General features: G+C 44.9%; 1 protein-coding gene across 1 annotated transcript; it reads left to right on the top strand.

Annotated features, from left to right (window-relative positions):
• Positions 1-671: 671 nt before the first annotated feature.
• Positions 672-24,757, top strand: kcng2 (potassium voltage-gated channel, subfamily G, member 2). Its single transcript, XM_042076384.1, has 4 exons — positions 672-1,113; positions 10,266-11,014; positions 11,048-11,277; positions 23,001-24,757. The coding sequence occupies exons 2-4, from the start codon at positions 10,378-10,380 to the stop codon at positions 23,859-23,861; spliced, it is 1,728 nt and encodes a 575-aa protein (XP_041932318.1). The 5' UTR covers positions 672-1,113; positions 10,266-10,377; the 3' UTR covers positions 23,862-24,757.
• Positions 24,758-24,908: the final 151 nt, after the last annotated feature.

Genomic DNA, 24,908 nt, shown 5'->3' with positions numbered 1-24,908 from the left:
CTGATTCCAATCACAGACGGAGATCGGGATGCAGCTGAATTGCTGCTCCATCTCTCACCTCGAGCTCCACTTCTTTGTTGAGTATTTGATATGACCGCTAAAAAAGGTCTAGGCTCCCTCCAGCGGGAGGAAGAGCGGTGGTCGAATGATGCAAGGGGGTAAGTGTCAGACTGTGACTTGAGGCTTTTTGATGCAATGATTTTGGTCAGACAATGCGCTGAGGTTGATATTTCTGGAGATAAGGCATAGGCTACACACTAACTTCAGCATTCTGTGAGCATCGGTGTGTGTCAGTGAGCGAAAATAAAGAAATACACTATAGTCTACTGGCCAGTGGCCAACCGTCAGTTGTGAAATATTTGGCCTTACCAGGTTCCATTTAAGTTTTAGGGAGTTTTATTATAAATCAATATTTTAGGTCATCTTATTTTAATTTTCATTTCATTTTAATATCTAAATCTAGCTTTCGATACGAGATCCAAAATTTAGGTTAGAAAATTGACAAAATGTAACACAAATATGAATGCTTAAAACATTCAAAACGTGTGGCAGGTTTTAGATAAGCTCTTTTTCTCTGTAAGCCCTGTTCTTGAACGTTTTGTCAGACAGCACGCAACCTCTTCTTCACCAAACTGGCCCAACTAGTCCAATCAATTTGCGCAAACTGACAAACGAGGTGAAACTGGTGCGTGCGGCTCCGATGTGGAGGATGTGAGGGACGAAACCACTACACCCTTCTTCCAGCCAACTGTAAGAGCTGAGCGAATTCCGCCTGTTTCTATCACTCTTTTCTGGTGGGATGTTATGCTGATTTTATGTAGCCTATTTCCTCATTTTAAACGTTTGCCAGCCAGCTTACGACGACTGTGGTCAAAAATCGTAACTTGAGGAAGGCGTGAAACTTGCTCTCCCTCCTTCGCCTCTCTCTGCGTCTGGATGGAAGAAACCTGCGGAGTAAAAGATCGGCTGTGCTTACCTGATTGGGGTGATGAGGATTCGTGAACGATATGTAGGATCGATGGAGTCGCCTCAGTTATCTTTTTCATTTTTTGCATGTTGAGCCCCGACATGCAAAGAAGTTTCTTCTCAATGGGTTTACGCCAGACACAGCGGGTGAGTTGCAGATATGAATATTCACCTTAAGTTTGAGAATAACATAATTTTTCGTTTGTGTGAGCCTCTTTACAAATTTAAATGAAAGACCATCACTGCTGCGTTCTTGTGTTATTCATAATATATGTAGGCTATATTTTATCAAGACCAACACCGTAGGCTACTGTAACATGAAATAAGAATGGGTTTAGCGTTTATTTGTATAGTTCAGCAACCTTTTTGCAAGGCAAGCACATTTACTCTACTTTAGTCTTTTCTTTCATCATAAGCTACTAGCCTATATTGTGCACATTATAACGGCAAAATAAAATCAGACTAACATTTCCCATTAGTAATAGTAGTTTATTATCTAGAGCTAATTTCTGTGTTTTCCGAAGTTCAACATTTTGATCAGAGGCATGTTGCGCAGACAGATGTAGTCGACCAAGAAAGATGAAAAATGTTCACAGTTCTACAATAGATTGCTTCGCGCAAATAACATATTGTGTCTTATGTCTTTCCACACGACCTGCTTTATGTAGGCTACTAACTTCAGACATGGTCCTCGAAAAAATGCAGATGTATTGGGGGATGGTTATGCATTACGGTTCTGGTTCAAAACAGAGAAGGTCCCATGAACGGTATATCAACGGTATATCTTTAAACTGGTTGACTGTTGGTTATTTCAAGTGCGATGAGGAGATTGTGATGCTAAATGCATGGTCTATTTTTCCTCAAGTTAGAAATGCAATGCAATGCAAACGTGCTAGTAAATAGACTTTGCCTGGTGGTAAATTGTGCACACAAAATATTGAGCATTGCACTCAGAGAGAAAAATCCAGACCACCTCAGAGTTGAAGCAACACCTTGGAGTGTAACCCCTAAGGGCGGTCTTCAGCAGTAGCCAATACACAGTACATGTGTGGAGGCTATTTGTAGTCTGGCCAGAGAGAAAACCATCTGTGCCCTGGGAAATTAGCTACAAGAGCATCCCACATGAGCCATTGCAGTGTCTAGTCAATCATTTGTGGAAGAATTGCAGCATATGTCTTTGATTATGTTTGCCAGATTATTGCTCTTGTGACCCCTTGTGTCAGTGTGTCCATGTTAACAAAATTACAGCTTACCCACGTTTAGGCCTTCAACCTGATGTAGCCTACCTGTCTACCATGCCTGAATTTTAATTATGCTGTTTGTATAGTCTTGACTGAGGTCCAGTCCTTTTGCATGTTGAACCATTAAGTCAAATTTTAAAATCCTTTATTCACTTGATCCTTTTTCCATTTATTACCTTCAGCTTTTTATGCATGAGTTATTTCTGAAATGCAAGTTAGAGAGAGAGAGAGAGAGAGAGAGAGAGAGCTTTCTCTTCGGGGTCCTCCCCAACCAACTTAGTATCTTAGTGTTTATGAAGAACACAGACTCGAGTATGTCTCAGACTTGGTTTGCAGTTTCTTAACGTGCACAAGCATCCAATACACACACTGGCACTTCCTGATAGACTGTCATGGGTAGAACAGGGGGGTAAAGGGTAACACATACCCATACATCAGGTTTACAACAAAGGAAATTATAGTCCTCAATACAGCATGCTCGTAATCGCCACAGCTGACTCTTAGGAACACATGGTCATATTTGTAAACATAACACCTTTTCAATCACACAGTTCTGAACGCACTGCACCCTGGAAACATTTAATTCATAAACACGGAACTCTGCTTAGTTATCCCTTGACAATCCCCATGCATACAATATTCTAGTTATGATCTCAAGAAATAAACGCACTGAGCACATTCAGCACTATTCTGATTGCTGAATGATTTTACAGGAGAAATTATTTAGTTAATTAATCTGCAATTAGTTTGCTAGAGAAAATCGACCAGAAACATTTGCACAGCAGCCGTACACAAGTTGCACAGGGTTTGATAAAGCAGTTTTCAAAACACCAAAATGTCAAAACAAGGCTCTGATGTGTCAGCAGCAAAGCACATCTTCCCACCGTGTCATGAAAAGTCAATCTGCTGAGTCACCACAGCATCACTTAAGTCATTAGACGTCTGCCATCACAGACACACAGAAAGGTCACTGAAACTGTTTGGTGGACACATCATAGCCAAGGTGGCCACAGATGTCGCCTTGTTTTTATTCCAACATGATGCTCCGGAGATAATCTCATTTCCATCCATCTTCACAGTGCCCATTGCTGTTTGTCTAGTGCAGTTCTCAGCCTGGCTCAAAACATCCCTGACCCCCCAGTGAACTGTTTGTAGTGTCCACTAACCAGCTTTGTTTTCTGATGTAGTCAAAACACTATTGTGTGGAATTGCTATCATCTTTATAATCATTGTTATTTTCTAGCATCTTTCCCGTTATTAATCCCAAATTGCTGGGATTATTGTCTGGCATGGCACCTACTGCCAGTGAGCTGTAGGGAGTAGTGGTGATGAGAGCAAGGAAAGGGTCATCCTTCGATATCCACCGAAAACAATAAACAGCAGCTGCTGTCAGGGAGTCAGAGGAGACCTGTGGTACCAGTGGTGACAGAGTAATGGAAGACTGAGCAGGATGCCTTTAGGCCTTCCAGGGGGAAGGACGGTCAGACTGGTCTCTGTTTAGTTCAGTAAGTTAATTTACATTTCTCTGTCCTGACTCACTCTACGACGAGCAGTCACTTTTCATGTCATTCGGATTGATGACACAGCCCTAATCTTAATCAAATCTGATTGTACCGCATGTTTCCAGACTCTAATGAATGCAGAGACTCTCGTGAATGAATGAGACGATCATGATTCAGCAATAATTGTGGGGGAAATGGTGGTGACACAGCCGTCTGGTTTCATTATAACAAACTTCTGTGCATATGAAGTTTGTAACAGATGGTATTTTACTGTATGTCAGGAGTGCCCAGTCTTCATCCTGGGGATTCACCCTGCTGCATCCAAGAACTCAACACTTTTGGGTACTTGGTGTTCAGGTGCTCCTGAGAAGTCTCAGCAGCTGTGTTAGTGGCCTCACATTAGTCCCTTAATAAAAGGAGGTTTGGATCTGACAGAGAAGGGAATTGAGCGCACCTTCCCAAACTCCAGCATGTGTCTTTTTCTAGCACAGGCTCTGGTAGGCTCTGGTGTTTATGACTCCTGTGGTTAGTTGAGGTAATTTCTTTCTGAACGACATGCCTAATAGTTGATGATTATGCCTGGAAAAGAGCGAGTCTGGAGGAAGCCAATTTAAGCAGACGTGAGCCTCCATTCACTTTCGCTAGGCTGCCTTCCGGTTTCATTACCTGTAGACCCCTCCATCATAATCAGAGCATTAATTCAGGAATTAAAGTTTGTTAAATTGCCTCGGCACTTGGAAGTGTAAAAGTTTTGAAGAGTGATTTAAAGTTGTTATTTTTAAAAGGAGGTCACAATGCAAATCTGAGAGTGGAATTCCATTAAGAGGCTGTGATGCATAAAATGCTTAGAACCTTCTGAACCTTGAGTAAAATCCAGCCAAATTGAATGACTTACACGGTAGTTCTGTTGGGCATCTTTGACATGGTTAGTTAGTAATGCTTGTAAACTTCCTCTTTAAGCCGTATAAAAGCCTAATAGCCCTATGGGGTTTTTAAAAACTGCCATGATCTTTTATGAGGTTGCTTTCTTATGCTGTTTCAATAATCTCGAATAGGCTTTTCTTTCAGCCAGTTCAGGACAACGTTCTGTTTAGTTTACATTGTCATATGTATCTTTCTGCATCGCCTATACAAGTATTTACAGAGTAACTGTTTACTCTTTGCAACATAACATCTGTCTCTCATCATCATTGTATTAACATTGGAGTCAGAGACCAATTGCTGCCATTAATCAATGTCATTCCTAGGTAGATGTGTACATTGTGGGGTCTTTCACATGTGCTTTTGTTCTGTAACCATCACATACTCAATACAACCACATAATTCACCTGAATGGGGTTCTACTGCAGGTGGAGGTGCAGGATTGAGCCAGCTGGTTTCCAGTTAGCTTTTATAATAAACACTTTGGAAGCTTTAAAGGGAAATACAGTAGATTGGTTGAGTCTTGGATATTACCATACTGTCATATCAAGCCTTTTCTGCCTGCATTTGAACAGGACTACAGTTCAGAGATATCTGACGAGCAGGCTGAGATAAAGATCCATGTCACATGATGCATTGATCTCGCAGCTCTGTCATTGCAAAACTGCACATGCTGTTGTAGCACAACGGATGGACGGCAGAGAGAGAGAGAGAGAGAGTGTGTGTGTGTGTGTGTGGGTGTGTGTGTGTGGCACATGTCCCTGTGGAACAGCATTGTGCAGCATCAGCGTCATTCTGATCTCATTTCTGCCATTCCAAAGCCTCTCATTATCCATGCTGTTCTTTGGAGGATCTTAGCATTCATTACTATAGCTACCCCACCCATTGTGTTTGAAGAACATACATTGTACATTACTGCCTCAGAAAAGAACAGTCTTCAAAAACCGTTAGCTAGTACTTCATATCAAGGGGCCGATTGCAGCTACTGATAGTCCTAGGGGATCTCTTAGTGCCTTTTTAAGCAGTGATCGGTCTCAATTTTGTGTCCCTCGGGTGAAAAGCTTAGTCGGATAAGCTGTGTGTCTCAGAGGCTGTGATAAGATGAGGCTTTGAGCCCCATGGACTTGGGTAGGATCCTCGAGACAGTCAGGAAGCAAGACAGACCTCACAGCTCACTGGCTGATACTCTAGTCTCTGTTTTGCTGTTCCCTTGCTGTGATCCTGATGCTTGGTGTCAGGTTAGATAGTGTGGGGTCGTGCAGGTGGTTTTTAAAAAATAACCTGTTTGTAGATTTCAGTTAAACTAGACGTCAGCTTAAGCTAAAAGTTGTTTTTCCTTCATGGACTCACTTAGTCATACAGTATGTGTAAGAGGAGGATGTTCAGTTACACTTTACTTGAAGGTACCTACATAAGAGTGACATGACACTGTCATGAACGTGTCATAAACATTATGAAGTCATAGATGTTTATGACATAACGCTTCTGTCACTCGCTTCTGTCAAGTGTCATTCGGTTTTTGTCATGACAAGTTAGGGTTAATGGTTATGATAGTGTCATGTCACTCTTATGTAGAAACCTAAGGTAAAGTCTGGATGTTCTTACTTTCCACATATTTGAGCTTACTGTAAGTGCTTGTGTGGTGAAACCTGTTTCTAATGTCAACTTGTTAAAAACCAACAAAAGCAGAGAGCAGCGCTGTGATTATAACCACTGTAAATATTAGCAAGTAATCAGTTGGTGAGAACATGATTTGGGTGGATTTACTCCTTTCGGCCACAGCAAAAATTAAACAATTACAATATTTCCTGCATATATAATGAGTTGTGTTCGGCTGTAAACATATATTAAACTCATATTTTCATACCGGTTAATATAATAACCCAAACGAGTGATTGTGCAAGTCTCTATTTATGCACAGATAATGATGCAATTCTGAAACCAAAACAGAAAGAGAATGGACAAATATCTCTACTATATTATCCAGCTCAGCTGAAAGAGTAAAATCAAACTATACTAATCAGTCAACCCAAAGCAAGGTTCGGGTCTAATTTCAAAAAAGGCCTTAAGGTCTTGGAGACAAAGAATAATTAACTCCATCTCCTCTGCAGTAGCCAGTACATCAAATGGAACATGTATAATTTGTTTGACTGTCTGATCTCTCTCTCTCTCTCTCTGGCTGCTGTGTCCCAGCAGTAAATTGCACTCAAGGCAAAATGATGTTCCCACATGCGAGGTCTTGGCTCTCATTCCTGTTGCTCTGTCATCTGTTGCCATTAGCGCTGGCTTTTTGGCTCTACCGCCGGCCGGCTCTCTAACTTCTGATGATGACTGTTAGCGCAAGCTTCTCACCAGTTGCTTCCCCATAATGGATTCGGAAACACTATCAATCAATATTTTATGAAAGAGAAAAAGGTTGGACTGACATGTCGGACAAGGACAGACCAAAAATTAAACACTGTAAAGTCATCAATATTCTCTCAGACTTTTAATGACATGCCTAAATAGACATTTAGCTTACTTTAAAATGCATTTGCAATGTTCAAATTGATCCCTTGGGACTGATTACATCATATGATTTCATCTTTTCATCAGCATCAGCATAAATAAGTCTGCATCTGATTCGTATCCCTTTTCCCCACATCACATAGCTGTTTGTTAGGTCCCATCATCACAATGTCTCCCTCATGAGCAAAAGTCAGGAAGGTTCTTCGGTGATGGAGGGTACTCTTTGTTCCACAGAGACCCATCTCTGTAGCCTTCATACAAGCTCATTGAGTTTGCTGTGTGATCTCAATAGTGCTGTAAATGAATCATTTATGGGCAGGGAAAGCCAGATCGTGGTATTTCAGATCATTTTTGAATGTCTTTTGATTCCAGTTCACAATGTGCACTGGCATGTATTTTTAAAATCGCTCCAGATGTGACTGTAGTGCCGAGACTAGACTTCAGTCTCACTCTCTGAAAAATGGGGCTTTCTAGAAATTAACTGTTTGAGTTTACCATAAGGCACCGACCTGTATTTAAATTTATCTGAGTGAATTAGTCTTGCATGGGACTAAACCTCGGGCTTATAGTTGTATACATACAGCCACTGATGTCTCTGGACTCCTCGTCAGTGATGTTCCTGAAATCATCTGGTATTTCAGGTTTTTTAACCTCAGGTCTTTGAGCTGGAGGATCCACCATCCTCCAAGTCACCCAGCTGGTGCTGATGCAGACTCCACCGGCAGCATTGAAGTGATATTGAGGACACTAGGTATTCGCTGTTGATCTGAATTCATGTCTGACAAGTTACTGTCTGTTTCATGCCTGCATTTTAACCCACTGTTCTGTGGGTTGGCAGTAAACCAAGATATAATCAACAATATGCTAAAGACTAAAACCCTAAAACTGAATTTAACTTGGGATAGGGGATATTGACTTGTGCTGCCTCCTTGCAAACCTGGAAGTTAATATATTGTAGTCAAGAAAACAGCAAGAAAACAGCGAAGCATGACTTTTAGAAAGGGTCATAAAAATGTGCAGTGTTCCTTAAGTGTTTCCACTCCAAGGCACAAGCTGATGAGCTTCAAAGAACCCTGGGGCCTATTGCACAAAACTAGGATAAGGGATTAAGCCAGAATATCTTGGTTATCCTGGCTCAATTTATCCGTGATCCAGTTGCACAAAAGCGGGATAGGGGGCAGCAGGATATGTTATGGTATAAGTTACCATGGCGATTTATTCAGTGGAGCTAGCCTGCTCCAGACCAGGCTAAGCTCCAGGATTTAATCTCATCCCTTATCTCAGTCAGCAGTCACCACAAACGGAAACTAATAGTTATTTCACTGCCCACTACTCATTGTCATCACATATAACTAGACCCACTGTCATTATGTAAATGTTTGTGATCATTAATTAACTTTTACATACTCGCAACCCGACCATGTGTGACAATGTGACATCACGGGAGTGCCTAACCATTTCGCGCGTGGTGGTCGCGGAACTAGTTGCAATATTCTCCTAAACAGAGGTGTTGCTGTTTGTTGCTGTTGTGAAAAGACTATCGCTACCTACTTCACACTGTAGAAGAAGCAATGAAGCCGCTCTAGTTGCCATGGTGAATCAGTGAATCTGTGATCGGTGGCGGGGTCTATTTGAGGGAGCTGTGAGCGCACACTTATCCAGGATAGGTTTCACCTGGCTTGATGAAGCCGTGTCTGCTCATCCTGGCTTGCTCGTTGTGCAACCAATTAAGCCTGTACGCTCTTGTTTTGGATTCATTGAGCGCAGCTCAGTAACTTATCCCGGATGTCTTAATTCTGCTTTTGTGCAATAGGCCCCTGGATCATTCAGTGGCTTGGCTGCCATATTTGTTTGCCCAAATTGAGTCCAGTGGCCACTGAGTGATGAGCATCCTCTATCCTCTGCCCCCCCCCCAGGGTGCAGTTTCTTCACCCCATGATCCTCCTACAAATGAGCTTCTACTGTGTTCACCACTTAAACTACTCTGTCTTTATTTTGGATCAGTGGGCCGTATGAAGCAATTGTTTTAAAGCAAAGTGTCTCATTTAGATATGCAGTGGTGTATTCAGGAAAGAAACTTAATTTTCTTTCTCCCTCTATTGCGGATTAGGCAGTGAATTTTTCTGTGGAAGTTTTCTGTGCTTTGAGATGCATGCTGCCAATATAGTTTGACATCTTCAAGATCCTTGACAACTTATTTTGACACGGGTCATTAAAAATTAAAATGTGGGCCTTGGTCTTTAGGTATCAGCACTTCTCATGTTTGATTTATGCATGCACAGATGTAGCAAACATCATAATGTCGTCACAAGCTCTGACATACACTGTTAGCTCTGACATACACTGTTGGCTCAGAAAGAGGTGAGATCATTGCTCAGCAGTAACAACACCCACTGTGTCTCTGTGATGTGATTTTGATTAATTTTCTCTGAATAAATTTAACGTTCATATTCAGCTCTTTAGTAATTCTTCAGATGAACATGAGAAATGTTGTAATGCTTTGGGTTCATAATATACCATATTCAGCAGGAAATTGTCTGCTCTTCCAATCTTCCGATGTTTAAGGGTTACTTCATCATTGGTTTGGTTTTAGTTATCTATGTTTGGTGTATTCATTTATTAAAGCAACACCAAAGAGTTTTTTGTACCTTAAAATAATGTTTCCAAAATTGGTTCAGTGGTTCATCAACTTGGGTGAATCGCATTTCTGCATTCACTTCGCGACCCTCTATCGGCTATAACCGCACAATGCAAGTTTGGCAGGTCGGGTAGCGGATCTGTAGTTCGATGGAATGAGAAACTACAAATTTGACTTGCTTCTGATGTCGCAATACACCATACTTTCATGCAACATATTCTACTTTGTCTGTGGACATCGTTATTTGCAAAGCCGGTACTGGATAAACAAATAGTGTGTGTGCGACATAGGAAAAGTGCTTTGCTGTTGCTTTAATTTTTTTGCTTGCTTTAAATTTAGAATCTATTTTTGATTTATTCATTTATTTATTTTTTTGCTTGCTTTAAATTTAGAATCTATTTTTGATTTATTCATTTATTTATTTTTTTGGTTGCTTTGAATTTAACATGAATGTTTTCCTTTGCTCTTCCTCTTCCTCCTCTCTCCTAGGGAATATCTCTGCTTCTGGAAGGGTGACCTAGCTGTCCTCATTCCCCCTGACCTTTGACCCTCACAGGGCGGGGACCCTAACCCCCCCGCCCGGCCCAGCCAAGCTGCGGAGATGTACCAGGAAGTGGCCCTCCTGGCTGGCAGCTCTGAGCGCCAGTTCACCACCTTCCACTTCAACCCCGTGGAGAACCCCCAGGAGGTCACCGCCAGGAAGGGCATCTTCTACAAGCGCGTCCAGTTGCTCCGGCTTGACCACGAGTCCTCACTGCCCCCCCGGGTCGATAGCCTGGCCCCCAGCGCCGCCGTCACTCCACCAGCCACCACCGACGACACCCCGGCCATCATCAACGTGGGCGGCATCCGCTACCGCATCCCGTGGTCAACGCTGGACGAGTTCCCGTTGACCCGCCTGTGCAAGCTGCGTGGCTGCAGCAACGCCGAGGAGCTCCTGGACGTCTGCGACGACTACGACGTGAGCCGCAACGAGTTCTTCTTCGACCGCAGCCCCGCCGCCTTCCGCTCCATCGTGACGTTCCTGGCGGCGGGCAAGCTGCGCCTCCTGCGCGAGATGTGCGCGCTCTCCTTCCAGGAGGAGCTGCTCTACTGGGGCGTGGAGGAGCAGAGCCTGGAGTGGTGCTGCCTGCGCAAGTTGCGCCTCCGCCAGGAGGAGCACCGCGAGCAGCTGTGCCGCGACGAGGAGGAGGCCGAGCTCGCCTCCCCGCAGTCCTGCGACGAGGAGGGGCACCCGGGCAGCGGGGGAGGAGGAGGAGGAGGAGGAGGAGGCGGCGGCAGCGGGAGCAGCAGGGGAGGTGCAGGAGGTGGGAGCGGGTCGGCGGCGCTGGAGGAGACGCGCATGGCCTGCTGCATGCGCAAGCTGAGGGACATGGTGGAGAACCCGCACTCGGGGCTGCCGGGGAAGATCTTTGCGTGCCTGTCAGTGGTGTTCGTGGCCATCACCGCCGTGACTCTCTGCGTCAGCACCATGCCGGACATGAGGGCCGAGGAGGAGCGGGTGAGTGAACGAGAGAGAGAGAGAGAGAGAGAGAGAGAGAAGGAGAGAGAGAGAAACGGAGGAAGGGAGGGAGGGATGGAGGTCCGGTGAGCAGATGGGGGAGAGAGATCAAGTGAATACTCGACTAACAAAGTGAATTAATGGGGATGTCAATGTCTGACGCAGAGGAGATAAAAAAAGCAAATGAATAAATCAGTAGACGAGGGACATAGTGAATGATCAGATGACTTTGATTCACACACATGGTGAATAAATGTTATTTACATACTAGTGGTGTTCAGATTGAATATGCATCCCTGTGCACCAGTGAATGAGAGAGTCCAGCGGAACAATTGGGGGAATGATGGGAAAGCTACTGAGAACAATGCAATATTTTTTAATTATTTATTGAGGGCAGCCGTGGCCTACTGGTTAGCACTTCGGACTTGTAACCGGAGGGCTGCCGGTTCGAATCCCCGACCAGTTAGGCATGGCTGAAGTGCCCTTGAGCAAGGCACTTAACCCCTCACTGCTCCCCGAGCGCCGCTGTTGTTGCAGGCAGCTCGCTGCGCTGGGATTAGTGTGTGCTTCACCTCACTGTATGTTCACTGTGTGCTGAGTGTGTTTCACTAATTCACGCATTGGGATAAATGCAGAGACCAAATTTCCCTCACAGGATCAAACGAATATATATACTTATACAAAAATATAAGTGGTGGCAGAGACGGTTCATCAACCGCTCTGTCAAACTGTTCTAGAGGATCTTTGGTGGTGATGATAGTGGTTATCAAAAAAAAAACAAAGAGTAGAACAAAAGCAGGCTTGAGTGGTGACAGTGGAGTGTGCAGGGACAGCCACAGGCATCTGCAGTCGGGCGGCGTGCTCTTCCCTGGGGTGCAGTGCTGGGCAGGTGAACAGCCTCAGTTCCATTCACAGGTACACAGATTAGCATCGCTGAGATATTCACCATTACTGTGGTTGAAGTGAACCGGCGAAAACTGAAAACTTCCTGCATATCTGCAACCAGCAAATGAAGTGTGTGTGTGTGTGTGTGTGTGTGTGTGTGTGTGTGTGTGTGTTATATTCTGAATAGGAGTTATGATACTGTATGTACCATATGCTGTATCTATGCATGTTGATGAGGTTGGTGTCTGAGCGTGGCAGAGTGTGAACTGCATCCACTTTGGCAAAATATTCTCATCTAATATTCCCTGTGTTTCTATGTGTATGCACTTGTGTATTTGATTCACTGTGTGTGTGTGTGTGTGTGTGTGTGTGTGTGTGTGTGTGTGTGTGTGTGTGTGTGTGTGATAAAGTGACTGAGGGATTCTCTTTGCAGCTGGTCTGAGTTCTAGACAGGAGTGACATCCTCAGCCAAGGGACAGCCCTTAGCCAAGTCTATGAATACTAAAACACAGTTGCTCAGTACACACACACACACACACACACAAACACACACACACACACACACACACACACACACACACACACACACACACACACACACAGACACACACTTCTGCATATCAGCTCAGTTTACAATATGTTGCTTTCTGCTTGCTTCTCTGTTTTTGTCTCTTCTCTCTTAGCCCATGCCAAGAACTCTGTCGTTTCGAAAGTGTTAAATATGCAACTCATAAAAAATGAATGCATGAATGTGGAAAAAAGTATTTTAAAACAAGGCTGTACAGCTCCTGCGTATAACTTCAGAAACCAATTATTTCAAAAGCACACTGTTCCAACAGCTGTAGGGGGCCAAGTCCAACAATCCATAAATCTTACTGCGCCAAACACTGATTTGTGGTGCGTTTGTGTTTCACAGCAATACTTTAAACATTTTCACAGCCATTACCCAAAGAATGACTGAATTAACAAATGAGCTCAATAACGCTGTGGGACATAGCTTTCTAAGGCTACCACACATTTTATTCACAATAAAAGAAATGATATGCTAAACTACCAAAAGTATTGTCCACATTGCTACTAAATGTCCAAGAAATGTCCATAAACTAAGTAACCTCTCTTAACGGTCAGCATGTCTGACATGTTGCAAACAGTCTTGTTGACATTTATGACTGTAGAGGGGCAGTGTATGTCCAAACCGGACCACAGGCCTTTGCCTTATGCTCTGACTCCTCTCCCCTTACTCCTGTCTCCCCATGTTAGCTCCTGGAGAGAGCCAAGAGAAGGGGCTGGCAGCAAATCTAACAGTCAAAGAGCTGCTTAGAGCCGGGAGGAGTAGAAGGGTGTAGGGAGAGAGAGGATGGGTGGAGGTGGTGGTGGTGGAGGTGGTGGTGGTGGTGGTGGGGAAGGGGGTGTGGAGGAAGCACCTGAACTTCAAAGTGTCAGGCTTTTTGGAGTGCAGCCGAGGGAAGGGAAGGGGAAGGTGCTGCTCTCCAGGGCTGGAGCCATTCATCTCCAATTAACCTGCAGCCCAGAGAGACAGGCCCTCTGAGGAAGCACAGCTCACAGGCTCTGGGTGATGAAGGTGCGTCTGTGTGTGTGTGTGTGTTCGTGCGTGCGTGCGTGCGTGCTGGGAGATGTCGGAGAGAGGCCTGGAGGCCAGAGGTGGGAGGCGAAGCAGTGGGAGTTTCACTGATCTTTACGCTTTCAGCAAGGTATTTAAAATTAGCTCTGTGAAATCTTTGAGTCTACCTGGAATTAACTGCTGATAAAATGTGGGATGATATTTATGTAAATCACAAAAATAGGGAAGTGCAATCTAATTTAACTAATAACCTACAATCAATAATCCTCTTTATTATTCAGATCTGGAGAAGATTATTATGACTGCCGCAAGCGCCGGCTCAGAAATCAGTTCAACTTTACAACCATTGCACCAAAGATGACGCAATTTTTTGTGGTATGCTGGTCTCAAGGTGGCTGTCACTGTTTCTGTTGCTGCAGACTTGTCTTAGTGAAGCAGTGCACATACATTTGTAGAGTCGCACACATACACACACATGTACATGCACACACATGGACACACATGCACACACACTCTCACACACACATATGACACACACAGATGTTTAAACGCTTCAAGTAGTTCAGACGTTGCTGTATAGCATTGTTTAACTCTCATTGAATAACCAAGGGGAGAACATGTAACACTTTGTGACAGATGTTTGCAAAGAGTTACAGGAGTAGGGCAGAGAGTCATTGGACTTGGGATAGCATTATGCGGTACTTTAATTTAAAGTGACGGCGATTGGACATAAATGTCTTGCTATTGCAGGATTATATTAAATTTTCAGTGACTGCTAGTTTGATTCAGGGGTGTTGGCCATACAGCCTCGCGTACCCCCACCATCCGACACATAAAAACGTAACACATTCTACTGACGCATTCCAGCATGTTTACTGTAGGCTAATTAGCCGCACAACATAATAACAAATAACAAAATCAAAATGTGCAACTGGTCTATGAGCTCTCACACTAAAGAAACAGGGTGGAGAACCACATTATGAAACAAAGAGAACATACGCTTTGTCACAACCCGGTCCAGAAGCCTCATTTCCTAGCCTGTGACTTGAGATGCCTTTGCTGCTCCGGTCTGGGTTTTCCTTCTGCCTTGGCTTTTGGTTGACTGACAAGGAAGGTGTCCAATCACCTGTGTTTGCTCTGCTACACCTGCTGCCACTCTCCTCGTCAGCCATGGCTTTTAAGCCATGCCATGTGGAACACTCTTTGCCAGATCGTCACGTCTTTCAGTGTGGATTCTTGCGTTGTCTCATGTTCTTGCTGGATTTACTGTTTTTTGACCAAGGATTGTTTTTGGACTTTGTGATTTTGCCTGAACCTTTTTGGAAACCTTTGCTTGGACTTTGCTTGCTCTTTGTTACCGACCTCTGCCTGTTCTGACACGTGTGTCTTGCCTAGCCCCTTTGCTTAACTGCCTGCAGCCTACCTGTGTACCGAACTCTGCCTGTTTTTTTGCCACTCTGGAGATCTGCTTGAGCCCTGCCTGTACTGCTGCCTGTGCTTTTTTTGCCTACTAAGTTGACTCTGCCTACCAAGTGGTTTTGCCTGGCTGCCTATTTTTGTGTTCCTCAACATTAAAGGGACACCAGGCAAGCCTGATGCTTTTTCTCTACGAAACTCCCCCTCGCTCGGTCTGAAGCTCTTTTCCTTTTTTTTGCGTCTTCCGTCAAGGGTTTTCGCTGCTTCTTCGCCGGCTCTGCCATTATACACACGTTTCCAACAATCTCTAGCGTTTCGTTAGCCTGGCTCTGTGCTGTAAACTGATCCTGCTTTGGTCGGCGAGTAGGATACACCGAACTTGCAAGTGGGATATTCTTCCTACAGGCAGTAGGGGCGGGCAAGAGCCTTCATTCGCCCCGTAATGAGTCATTTAACCATATACCGACTTACGAAGATGATTAATTAACACGAAAACGTTGCCTGGTGTCCCTTTAAAACCTAATTAACCTTTAATCAGCTTCTGAGTCTGCTTTTGGTTCCACAGTCCCTTACCTGGCCTCACCGGCCCTGACACGCTTAAGATTTAAAAAAAAAAAATTCATCAATAACATTGCCCTTTTCATCTTGGGTACCCCCCTATGAAGCTCATACCACAGTTTGGGAATCCCTGAGCTAGAGATTCCTAAAGGATTCCCCCTGCCCCCCCAGCAGGAGGTGGTGTAGTTGGACAGTAAAGTGGGGTAATTTGACTCCCAATGAATACAATCCTATTTCCAAAAATGTTGGGATGCTGTGTTCATTTTGCTCATTTTGAGTGTATGCCGGCAACACGTTTAGAAAAAGTTGGGATGGGGGCAACAAAACAAAAGGCTGGAAGAGTGGTGTAGCCTAACGCTAAAAAAGCACAAGGAGGAACATATCACAACTAATTAAGGTAATTGGCAGCATGATGTAACCTGCGTTGTGTTGAACCTGCGCGATTCAGCCCTGCACACGCTCGGACCCGCGAACAGCAGCACCTTGGATCGGGAGGCGAGCGCGCTAACAATTGAGCCAATAGCCCAGGCTACTGGCTCGCATGCCAGCAGCACTCGAGGCGTTGGGGAGTGAGGTTTACCAACGTTCCACAAGCACAGCTAAGCTAGCTGGCATCATTACACTTTCTTATGCAGCCTTTGCCACTTAATCTACTAAACCCCTCTTCTACTGCACTTTTTACCCCCCCCCCCATAAATGCACAAATAGACACCAGACATAATTTCACTGCATTTCTTACTTCCAGCAACCAAAAACAATGTTTGTCATAGGCCTACATCTCCACCGTGTCCCACCTGTGTAGCCTGAAAGGGAGAGGGAGATTTGATGTTTGCAAAGAATTACAGGAGGGGAAGAGAGCGTTATATCTAGTTGTTAATAACCGCATGGGAAAATGCTGAATAGACACATTATGGTAACCTGGAAGTGATTTCAGGTGGTTTTGGTGTGTTCATTGACTGTAATACTTTAAGGATTTGAAGCCACCATACACTGTGTTTGTCTGTTACAGTGTCCTCTTGATTAACTTTGAAAATGGATGCAATGGAGAAGTGATACACTACATCCACGGTAGATGATTGTGAGCTTTAACTGGATGGCTAGCTGCATTGGCTATGTTCCCTGTGAAGACTGTTCTGAGCATTGACGTGGAGCCAGGCCTAGATAAATGACTGGATAAATGACTGGTTAGATTGGGTTGGACTCTGTATGTGCAATTCATTTTGCAGTGCAGTGCATGTGAGGATGTAGTATGTGCTGTAGTACCCAGTCGCTGAAAGCTTCAGCCTACTAAGTTGCTGCTGAAAGTATGTCTTCGCTGCATATAGAGGTTTTTTTTAGATAATTAACTGACCGGACATTTGAAATGCAATACTGACCCAAGAGTGAAATGCAGCAATTAACTGGTCTGACATCCATTATAAGTACATTCAGAAGAGATGGTGTGATGGTGTCGTGGTATATTTTCCTTTTGTGGGAAGCTAAGAACGCCTCCATTCAGTCGAAGCTATTTGAACAGTGATTGCTACCCTTAAATCTTTGCCTGGTGGTATTAAAGTACCATTTCTGAAAAGAGTGGACTAAGCTTGCTTTCTCTGACTCATGAATAAAGCCTCCACATCAGTCTGACTCTGACACTGAATAGCCTTCGCTGCTATTGTAAATTTGCCGGTTCTCAACTAGTTCATTTTTCGCATGAGTGGGTCAGGCTGATTTTGTGTGTTTGGCCAAATGTGGTCAACCACACTGGCGTTGTGATTTAAATGAGAGGGGCAGGCAGAGTAATAACCACCGCGACCCTTGTGACCCCCCCCCCCCCCCCCCCATCTCATGAACGAGGCTTCAGTTTTGCCCAGAACACACCTGCGTCTTCATCACGTTCGATGTGGTGTAAAAAAGTAAAAAAAAATGACAAAGCTAGAGTAGGCTACCGAATGCAGGCTGGCGGTGTTCGGAGGGTGACATTCTGAGTAACTGCTTTAGATGAGACCTACCTGTCTGTCTTTTGGGCATATATTAGATCACGGGAGTGAACTGAAGCCATTTTTAACACAGTTTTGGATTTACAGACTGGTTCACCTTCTCTTCCTGGTCCTTTGTGCTTCCTCACCCTCACCACAGGCCTCCCTGGCGATTGAGCACATTAATCAGCTCTCCTCTTTATGCAATTTTTAGCATTTCAGGTTTCAGAACGGCGTCTCCTTTCTCTATAAATGTCTCGAAATGTATGAGCTCTGTCTCTTTTAAAAAATATGAGATATGCCTCAACCGCTCATGAAATATATGAGGTTGAGGAACTTTCAGGCTACACAGGTGGGACACAGTGGAGATGTAGGCCTATGACAAACTCTGTCGCAAGTAAGAAGAGAAAGAAATGGAAAGAAAACAAAGAGGTTTGAGGGGAAAGAGTAGTGATAGAGTGAGAAGATGCCATTGTTTTTGGTTGGGAGCCCTGTTAGTGTTTAGAGTTAAATGCATGTTGTCCTCATAAATCTTAGGTCCTTATACTGTATTGCTGTTTCTGACAGTGTGTATTTTGTACAGCAGTCCATGAGGTACCTGTTGGGGTGAATGAGACCCAAAGCACTGATGAACATGATTAACGTAATTATGTTACTCCAGATCCTCAGCCTCATCGTAATCAAATCACAGGCAGCTGTCTCTGACACGCCGTATTATTCTGTAGTGCTTTGAAACAAGCTTTTGTAAGAAGTGGATTGTCATTCTGGTCATACAAAACCTGCTATTCACGAGCAGCAAAACCTACAATTCATGCTGTAAGCCGTGTCTGTGGTTTTCTGTAGCACTTACTGTATTTCTCTGACTCAGCCTCTCTGACTCTTCTTGATTCATCCCTCCTAGTTTCGATGTCGGGAAGGTGAAGTGAAGTGATCGCAAAGGCTCAGGTTCTCTCCCTGCCATATCAAGGCAGCAGCCAGCCACACTAGAACTGAGGGATTGTTAGCTGTTCCTGTACACACACACACTCACATTTGTATGGGGAAATACTTTCTGGGCATAGAACAGGTGATTAGAAATGTACATTTGCTGAATTGGTCCTGCTGGGAACAACGTTTATTAGTTCACTGCACATTACACATCTCCTGCCTACATACATACACACATTTATGTATTGACGGTTGACAGTGACACAGCACATCGAAGAAAAAACTGAAAAGGTTGACAAGCTCTTGTCCTTGAGCGTGTGTGTGTGTGTGTGTGTGTGTGTGTGTGTGTGTGTGATTACAAAGTCAAAGCTGCTGAGAGAAAATGGGGAGAAGAAAAAGGTATGGATCCGATGCATATGGATAAAACACACAGAAGAAAATAAGTGTGTACAGACGGAGAGAGAGAGGAAAAGAGAGAACTGGTTTCTCTTTTTATCTAGTTCACCCAACCTTGCAGAGGGGGTGTAGAGATGAAAACTCAGGTCTTGTGCAAGCAGACGGAAACACACATACACACAGACATACCAACACATTTATTGTCCTCAGTGAATATCCCTCAAACATATTTACAGATCGCCATTTTTCCAGGGCCTTGTTTACTGCCATGCTGTGAAATATAATTTCTGGCTCTTTGGTGTCACAGTGGCGTGCGGTGAGGACAATGGAGAGCGAGCATTGACAACGCTAAGTGCGTATGCTAACAGCACCCCCGCCGGCATTTCAAAAGTCTATTTCCCTCGTGCACCGCTCTGCCTCACACGGTGAATGGGCCCTGCAGAATGACTACTACTGTAGGCCTGGCAGCCCAGGAGGTGACGGACAGGCCGCTAATAAGGGCGTCTAACAAGTGGCATCGATTTCTCCACGCCTCCTCCTCCTCAGAGCAAAAGAGTTTGGACCCAGACCGCAACGGAGGTGCGGATTGTCGGCGGGGGGAGAGGAATCGATAGCCGTCATCGCTCCTGCGGAGCCGTGAGACGAGAAGACAAGACAGACTCACCTGAGCAGCGGCCAAGTGAAAGGAACAAAACAAAACAAACCCAAACGGCCTCCCCTCTGTGCAATCCCAGTCTCTTTGGTTAGTCCATGTTCGGTCCGTTGGGTTCAGTGAGAGGTTTAAACTGTCAGTCGTTTTTTGAAGGGAAAGATCGGACTAATCTCAGTTGCACAACAAAATAGACGAGGGTAACGGAGCAGAAAGGATCAGACTTTTCAGGGCTTGAACAGATTTAGGATGTGTGTGAAAAAGAGGTTCAATCTCCCACATGTTTGGTTGAAATGGATCCATCCCGTCCATAGACCTCCAAAATAGCCTAAGTGGGTCTGGGAGCCAGAGGGTGGAATAAAACCTCAGATGGAGTGGTGGGATGTTGCACCTGGGAGGCAGAGACAATGCCTGTATCTTTATCTCTTTCTCAAAAAGACAATCTTAGTCATTACAATCCATTGCTTGAAATGTTCTCTCTGGGATAACTGAGCTCACTGTACTATTTGAGAACATATCGTAATGCAGGTTCCATTCCGGTCTATTCAGTATGATGGTACAGGCATAGTTAGCCAATCCACTTATTACAGATTATTAATTATTAAAAAGTTATAGGGACATTGGATAAGGCTGTTATTCTCTGTCAAATCAGGAGTCAGTAAACATTTTCACCTGACATTTCCTGTCTACAGATCTAGCATGCCACAAAGCAAGCATCAGTGCTACTACATCTGTAAAAGAAGTGGCATCTCAAATATCCCACAAGATTTATGCACGGTGCTTCTCCTTCCTGAAACAATAGCTTGGGGCTTAGCACTTTTATTGACTTTGGAATTTATTTATTTAAGACTATTATTTATTTATGTTTGGTGTTTTTATTGGTTAGTTAGGATAATGTCAAATGAATGGTTCAGTGATTTAATTATACGGATGTCGGATTCCAGAATAATCCATGACAGTCTGAAGACCACTTTGTTGTTCCTCTTCTCCTCATCTGTTAGCTGACAGTAATTAAAACAATGTTAGGGCAAGCATGAAGCCCAGATATTTATCATTCCAGCATCGCCGATTCTACAGTGGCTCATGCACTGCACAGTGCTGTCAATCATCCCTTCAAACATCACAACAAAAATGTTACAAAATCAAGCCGAGTAAATAGTAATCAGTGGATATATTATGTTAATAGAATAACAACAGGACACATGGAATTTGCCTCTGGCTCACTCATTGAAAATCAGTCCTGTCTGATTTTCTGCACAATGCATGTGGATACAGTGTTAAAATATGTCTCTCGCTCCACTTACACACACACACACACATACACAGAGAGAGAGAGAGAGAGAGGAAAACACAATGCAGTCAGTTAGGCTAGTCTGGGTAAATAAGTGGAATAAAATGAATAAGTAGTAATACCCTGAGCCTCTCTCCCTCGTTCCCTTTCCCCCTCTCCATCTCTCCCTGTATGTTTTCCTTCTCCCTTTATCTCCCTTTGTGTGTGTCTCTCTCTCTCTCTCTCTCTCTCTCTCTCTCTCTCTCTCTCTCTCTCTCTCTCTCTCTCTCTCTCTCTCTGTCTGTGCGCATAGAAAAAGCTAGCTCAGCAGGGTTGGTGGTGGTGAGCTGATCCGTTTGTGGATCACGCCCACTCAAGCAGAGCTCCGAGATCAAAGGTCTCTCGTTTCAGTCTGCTGCTACTCGCTCCGAACGCCGCCGCCGCCGCCGCCGCCTTGTGTTGGGGAGAGGAGGAGGGTCGGAGGTGTCCGGCGCAGCAGGACGGATAATTGCGTGGTTTTTTTATTTTTTATTTTTTATTTGATGCGCAGTGTTTTTACACGCAGAGTCAGGGAAAGATAAACATGAGAGAGGGGGGGGGGGGGGAGAGAGAGAAAGGAGAAAAAAAGAGAGAGGGAGAGAGAGGTAGACAGAGAGAGAAAGAGAGAAGGAATTGAATTGTCAGCCTCCTGTCAAAAGAGAGCAACACAGTGACATTTTGTAGGATGGAGCTAATGGCCGTCCATAAAAGATGTTCATGCATATCTCACACAGGCACGCACGCACGCACGCACGCACGCACGCACGCACACACACACACACACAGTAAAAGGAGTAAATCAAGTCCCTTGCTGTTTGTAAATACTGTGTGCTACAATTGTAGGGCAAAGACATGATGTGTAGAATCTAAGATGCAGCTGCCAACTGTGCATCATCTAGTGCCCACATCATCACACACACCAATCCTAACTCCCATAGGTTTCGTTTGCTGGGCTAGAAAGAGCGACTTTTTGTGGTTCACACACTCAGATCCCAGATCAGAGGCTCATGGCTCCCACTGCACCGCTCCTTCTTTCTTGGAGTGAATTGGATTCAGAGGTCAGTGGTTTACTGTGTTTGCTTTCCCTCCCAAATCAAACTTCCTGCTGCACCCTTTTTAGGCCTAAGTGGACTCAAGTTCCGACAGCTTGACACTGGACACATCACCATGGTTACATCACCAACCCAGCGGTCTTCCCCTGGAGACCTCCAGGAACAATAAAATAAAGTCCTGCAAGCATCACACATATCAAATATTGATGGCGTCCATTTTCAGAGAGTATGCAACTCAGTAAATGGGTGCGGTGAACGTTAATGACTGAAATTATACATTAGGAGTCGTTTCCGTGTTCCCCATTGATTTTTTTCGGAAAATAAATGTGTTCCTCTAGCTGCAGCTCATTAGCAAGGCTCTTCAGTGGAGACCGAAAGCAGTATCTGATCGTTTCCTTTGGTCTAGCCCTTTGTGGAAATTAATGAATCTGGGAACTTCTCATGCGACGCTGTTCAAACATCTTCATTAAGTTTCACTGCAGTAAAAGGAGGGCCTATGATAATTTCACTTCTGAATGCTGCTTCTTTTTTGTAGACCATCTAATCCGTTAAATGAATAGGTCCACAGAGTTTAGTTTTAGCAGAGCAAAATAAAGCACCAGCACATGCTAAGCCCCCATTAACAAGTGGAAATAGAGGGTTGAAATGCCTGCATGGACTAAGGGACTGTGTGTGTGATGTGTAAATATTCCACAGCTATCATGTCTGTTACTGCTGTTCCAGAGATTTACCATGAGGGAGTTCTCTCATCTCTCGGCTCACTGTCTCACTATGATGTTCCACTCTTTTATCATGTATCTTCCCTCGTTCTTTCTCTTCCTTCGGCCTCTCTTCTCTCCTACTCTGTCTGTCTATGTATCTGTCTCTGCCTCTCTCTTTCTTTTTCTGTGCCTGCATCCCTTTGTTTTTTATCTCTCCATTGATCTCTCTTTTTTTTTTCTCTCTCTCTCCCTCCTTTTTTTTTGTCTTTCTCTCTCTCTCGTCCCCTCAGGGCGAGTGTTCGCAGCGCTGCTTTAACATCTTCGTGCTGGAGACGGTGTGCGTGGGCTGGTTCTCGCTGGAGTTCCTGCTGCGCTTCATCCAGACGCAGAGCAAGTGCGACTTCCTGCGCACGCCGCTCAACGTCATCGACGTGGTGGCCATCCTGCCCTACTACATCACGCTCATCGTGGACGCGCTGTCGCCCGAGGGCGAGAACGGCGAGCGGCCCGCCGGCTCGGGCAACAACTACCTGGAGAAGGTGGGCCTGGTGCTGCGCGTGCTGCGGGCGCTGCGCATCTTCTACGTGATGCGGCTGGCGCGCCACTCGCTTGGGCTGCAGACGCTGGGGCTGACGGTGCGGCGGTGCACGCGCGAGTTCGGCCTGCTGCTGCTCTTCCTCTGCGTTGCCATGGCGCTCTTCTCGCCGCTAGTCTTCCTCGCGGAGAGCGAGATGGGCGCCAAGCAGGAGTTCACCAGCATCCCGGGCAGCTACTGGTGGGCCGTCATCTCCATGACCACGGTGGGCTACGGCGACATGGTGCCGCGCTCCATCCCCGGCCAGGTGGTGGCACTGTCCAGCATCCTGAGCGGCATCCTGCTCATGGCCTTCCCGGTGACGTCCATCTTCCACACGTTCTCGCGCTCCTACCTGGAGCTGAAGGAGGAGCAGATGCGTGCCTCACGCCAGCGGCCCGACGCGCACGACAGCACCAAATCGCAGAACAGCGAGGACTCGCAGGACACTGACAACTCCTACCACATGACCACCGCTGCCGCCGCCCAGGCCTCCGTAGCCGCGCTGCACCGGCGCTCCATCGCCGTCATGGCAACACAGAGACCAGAAGATGTAAAGAGGTCAGAGAAGACCTGAGGTTGGAGTAAAGAAATGGTGGGACTGTGGACTGTCTCCTTTTAAAGAAAAGAAAGAAAGAAAGAAAGAAAGAGAAGAAAAAACTGCAGTAATTTATGAGGGTGTGTGATCTTTCACTGAGCTGGAGTATAGCTTGGGAATAATCCAACACAGTAGCTGCAAGCAACTTTCAAAGCAGGGAATGCATTTTTAAACGGCTGGAATCGAGGACTACAGTAGTATTTTTCCTGGGCTAGTGACCGTGATCATTGATCAACAACACATCGACCCTGCTGCTAGCTTTTAACTAGTGTTTGGGGCAGACTCTTTTCACAGAAGTAATCACCAGGAAGCCGTTCCCTTTTCTCTTGTTTTGTTGGACCAATGAAAAAGGAGAAGCTGGATGCAGTACCACCTTGTGGCTTTTCATTTTTTTTTATTATTATTATTATTATTATTATTATTAACAGGAAATGAGACGAAATATTGCCTGTTTTCTGGTTTCTTGTTTTTTTTTTTCCTTTTTTACCAGAGTATTTCTAATCCTACTGCAAAAATCCTTTAAACTGATGAGGGCTCGTAGCAGGAGAGACAGAGGCAACCAGTGCACTTAAATGTGGAGTTTGGCGGTCTGTTCGGTCCGTGATGTCTGTCTGTGTTTCTGCGCGTCTTGCATTGCCAGTGGAAGTCTGGAGTGGAGAGGAGTGCATTAGCGGAGGTGCGTTTCTCTGTGTCTCTCTGCAGAGAAGATAAACGTGTAAACTATCTGCCTGTACCATTTTTGTGGAACCAATCCCAATAGCCAACTCCCCTTCCTGTTCACTTCATGCACAGCAGCCCTGTTTTGACATGGGCCTGAATCCTACCACTCTCTGTATGGCTTGCTTCTAGACTCCTTAGACTCAGGATTTGCTGGTTTCAATAAACACGATGAAGCATAAAAGTCACTCTCCCATTACTCCTCCATATCCAGTGAACACACATTGAAACATTTCCTAGTATTTGTTGGCCTGATTCAAATAATGGTTATTGTTCCATTTTTAGACACCTCATTAGGCACATTCCACA

Source organism: Alosa sapidissima, chromosome 21 (genome assembly GCF_018492685.1).
Source record: "Alosa sapidissima isolate fAloSap1 chromosome 21, fAloSap1.pri, whole genome shotgun sequence".
Classification (NCBI taxonomy): domain Eukaryota; kingdom Metazoa; phylum Chordata; class Actinopteri; order Clupeiformes; family Clupeidae; genus Alosa; species Alosa sapidissima.
The sequence above is the reverse complement of the archived record's forward strand: the minus strand, read 5'-3'. Positions and strand labels throughout refer to the sequence as shown.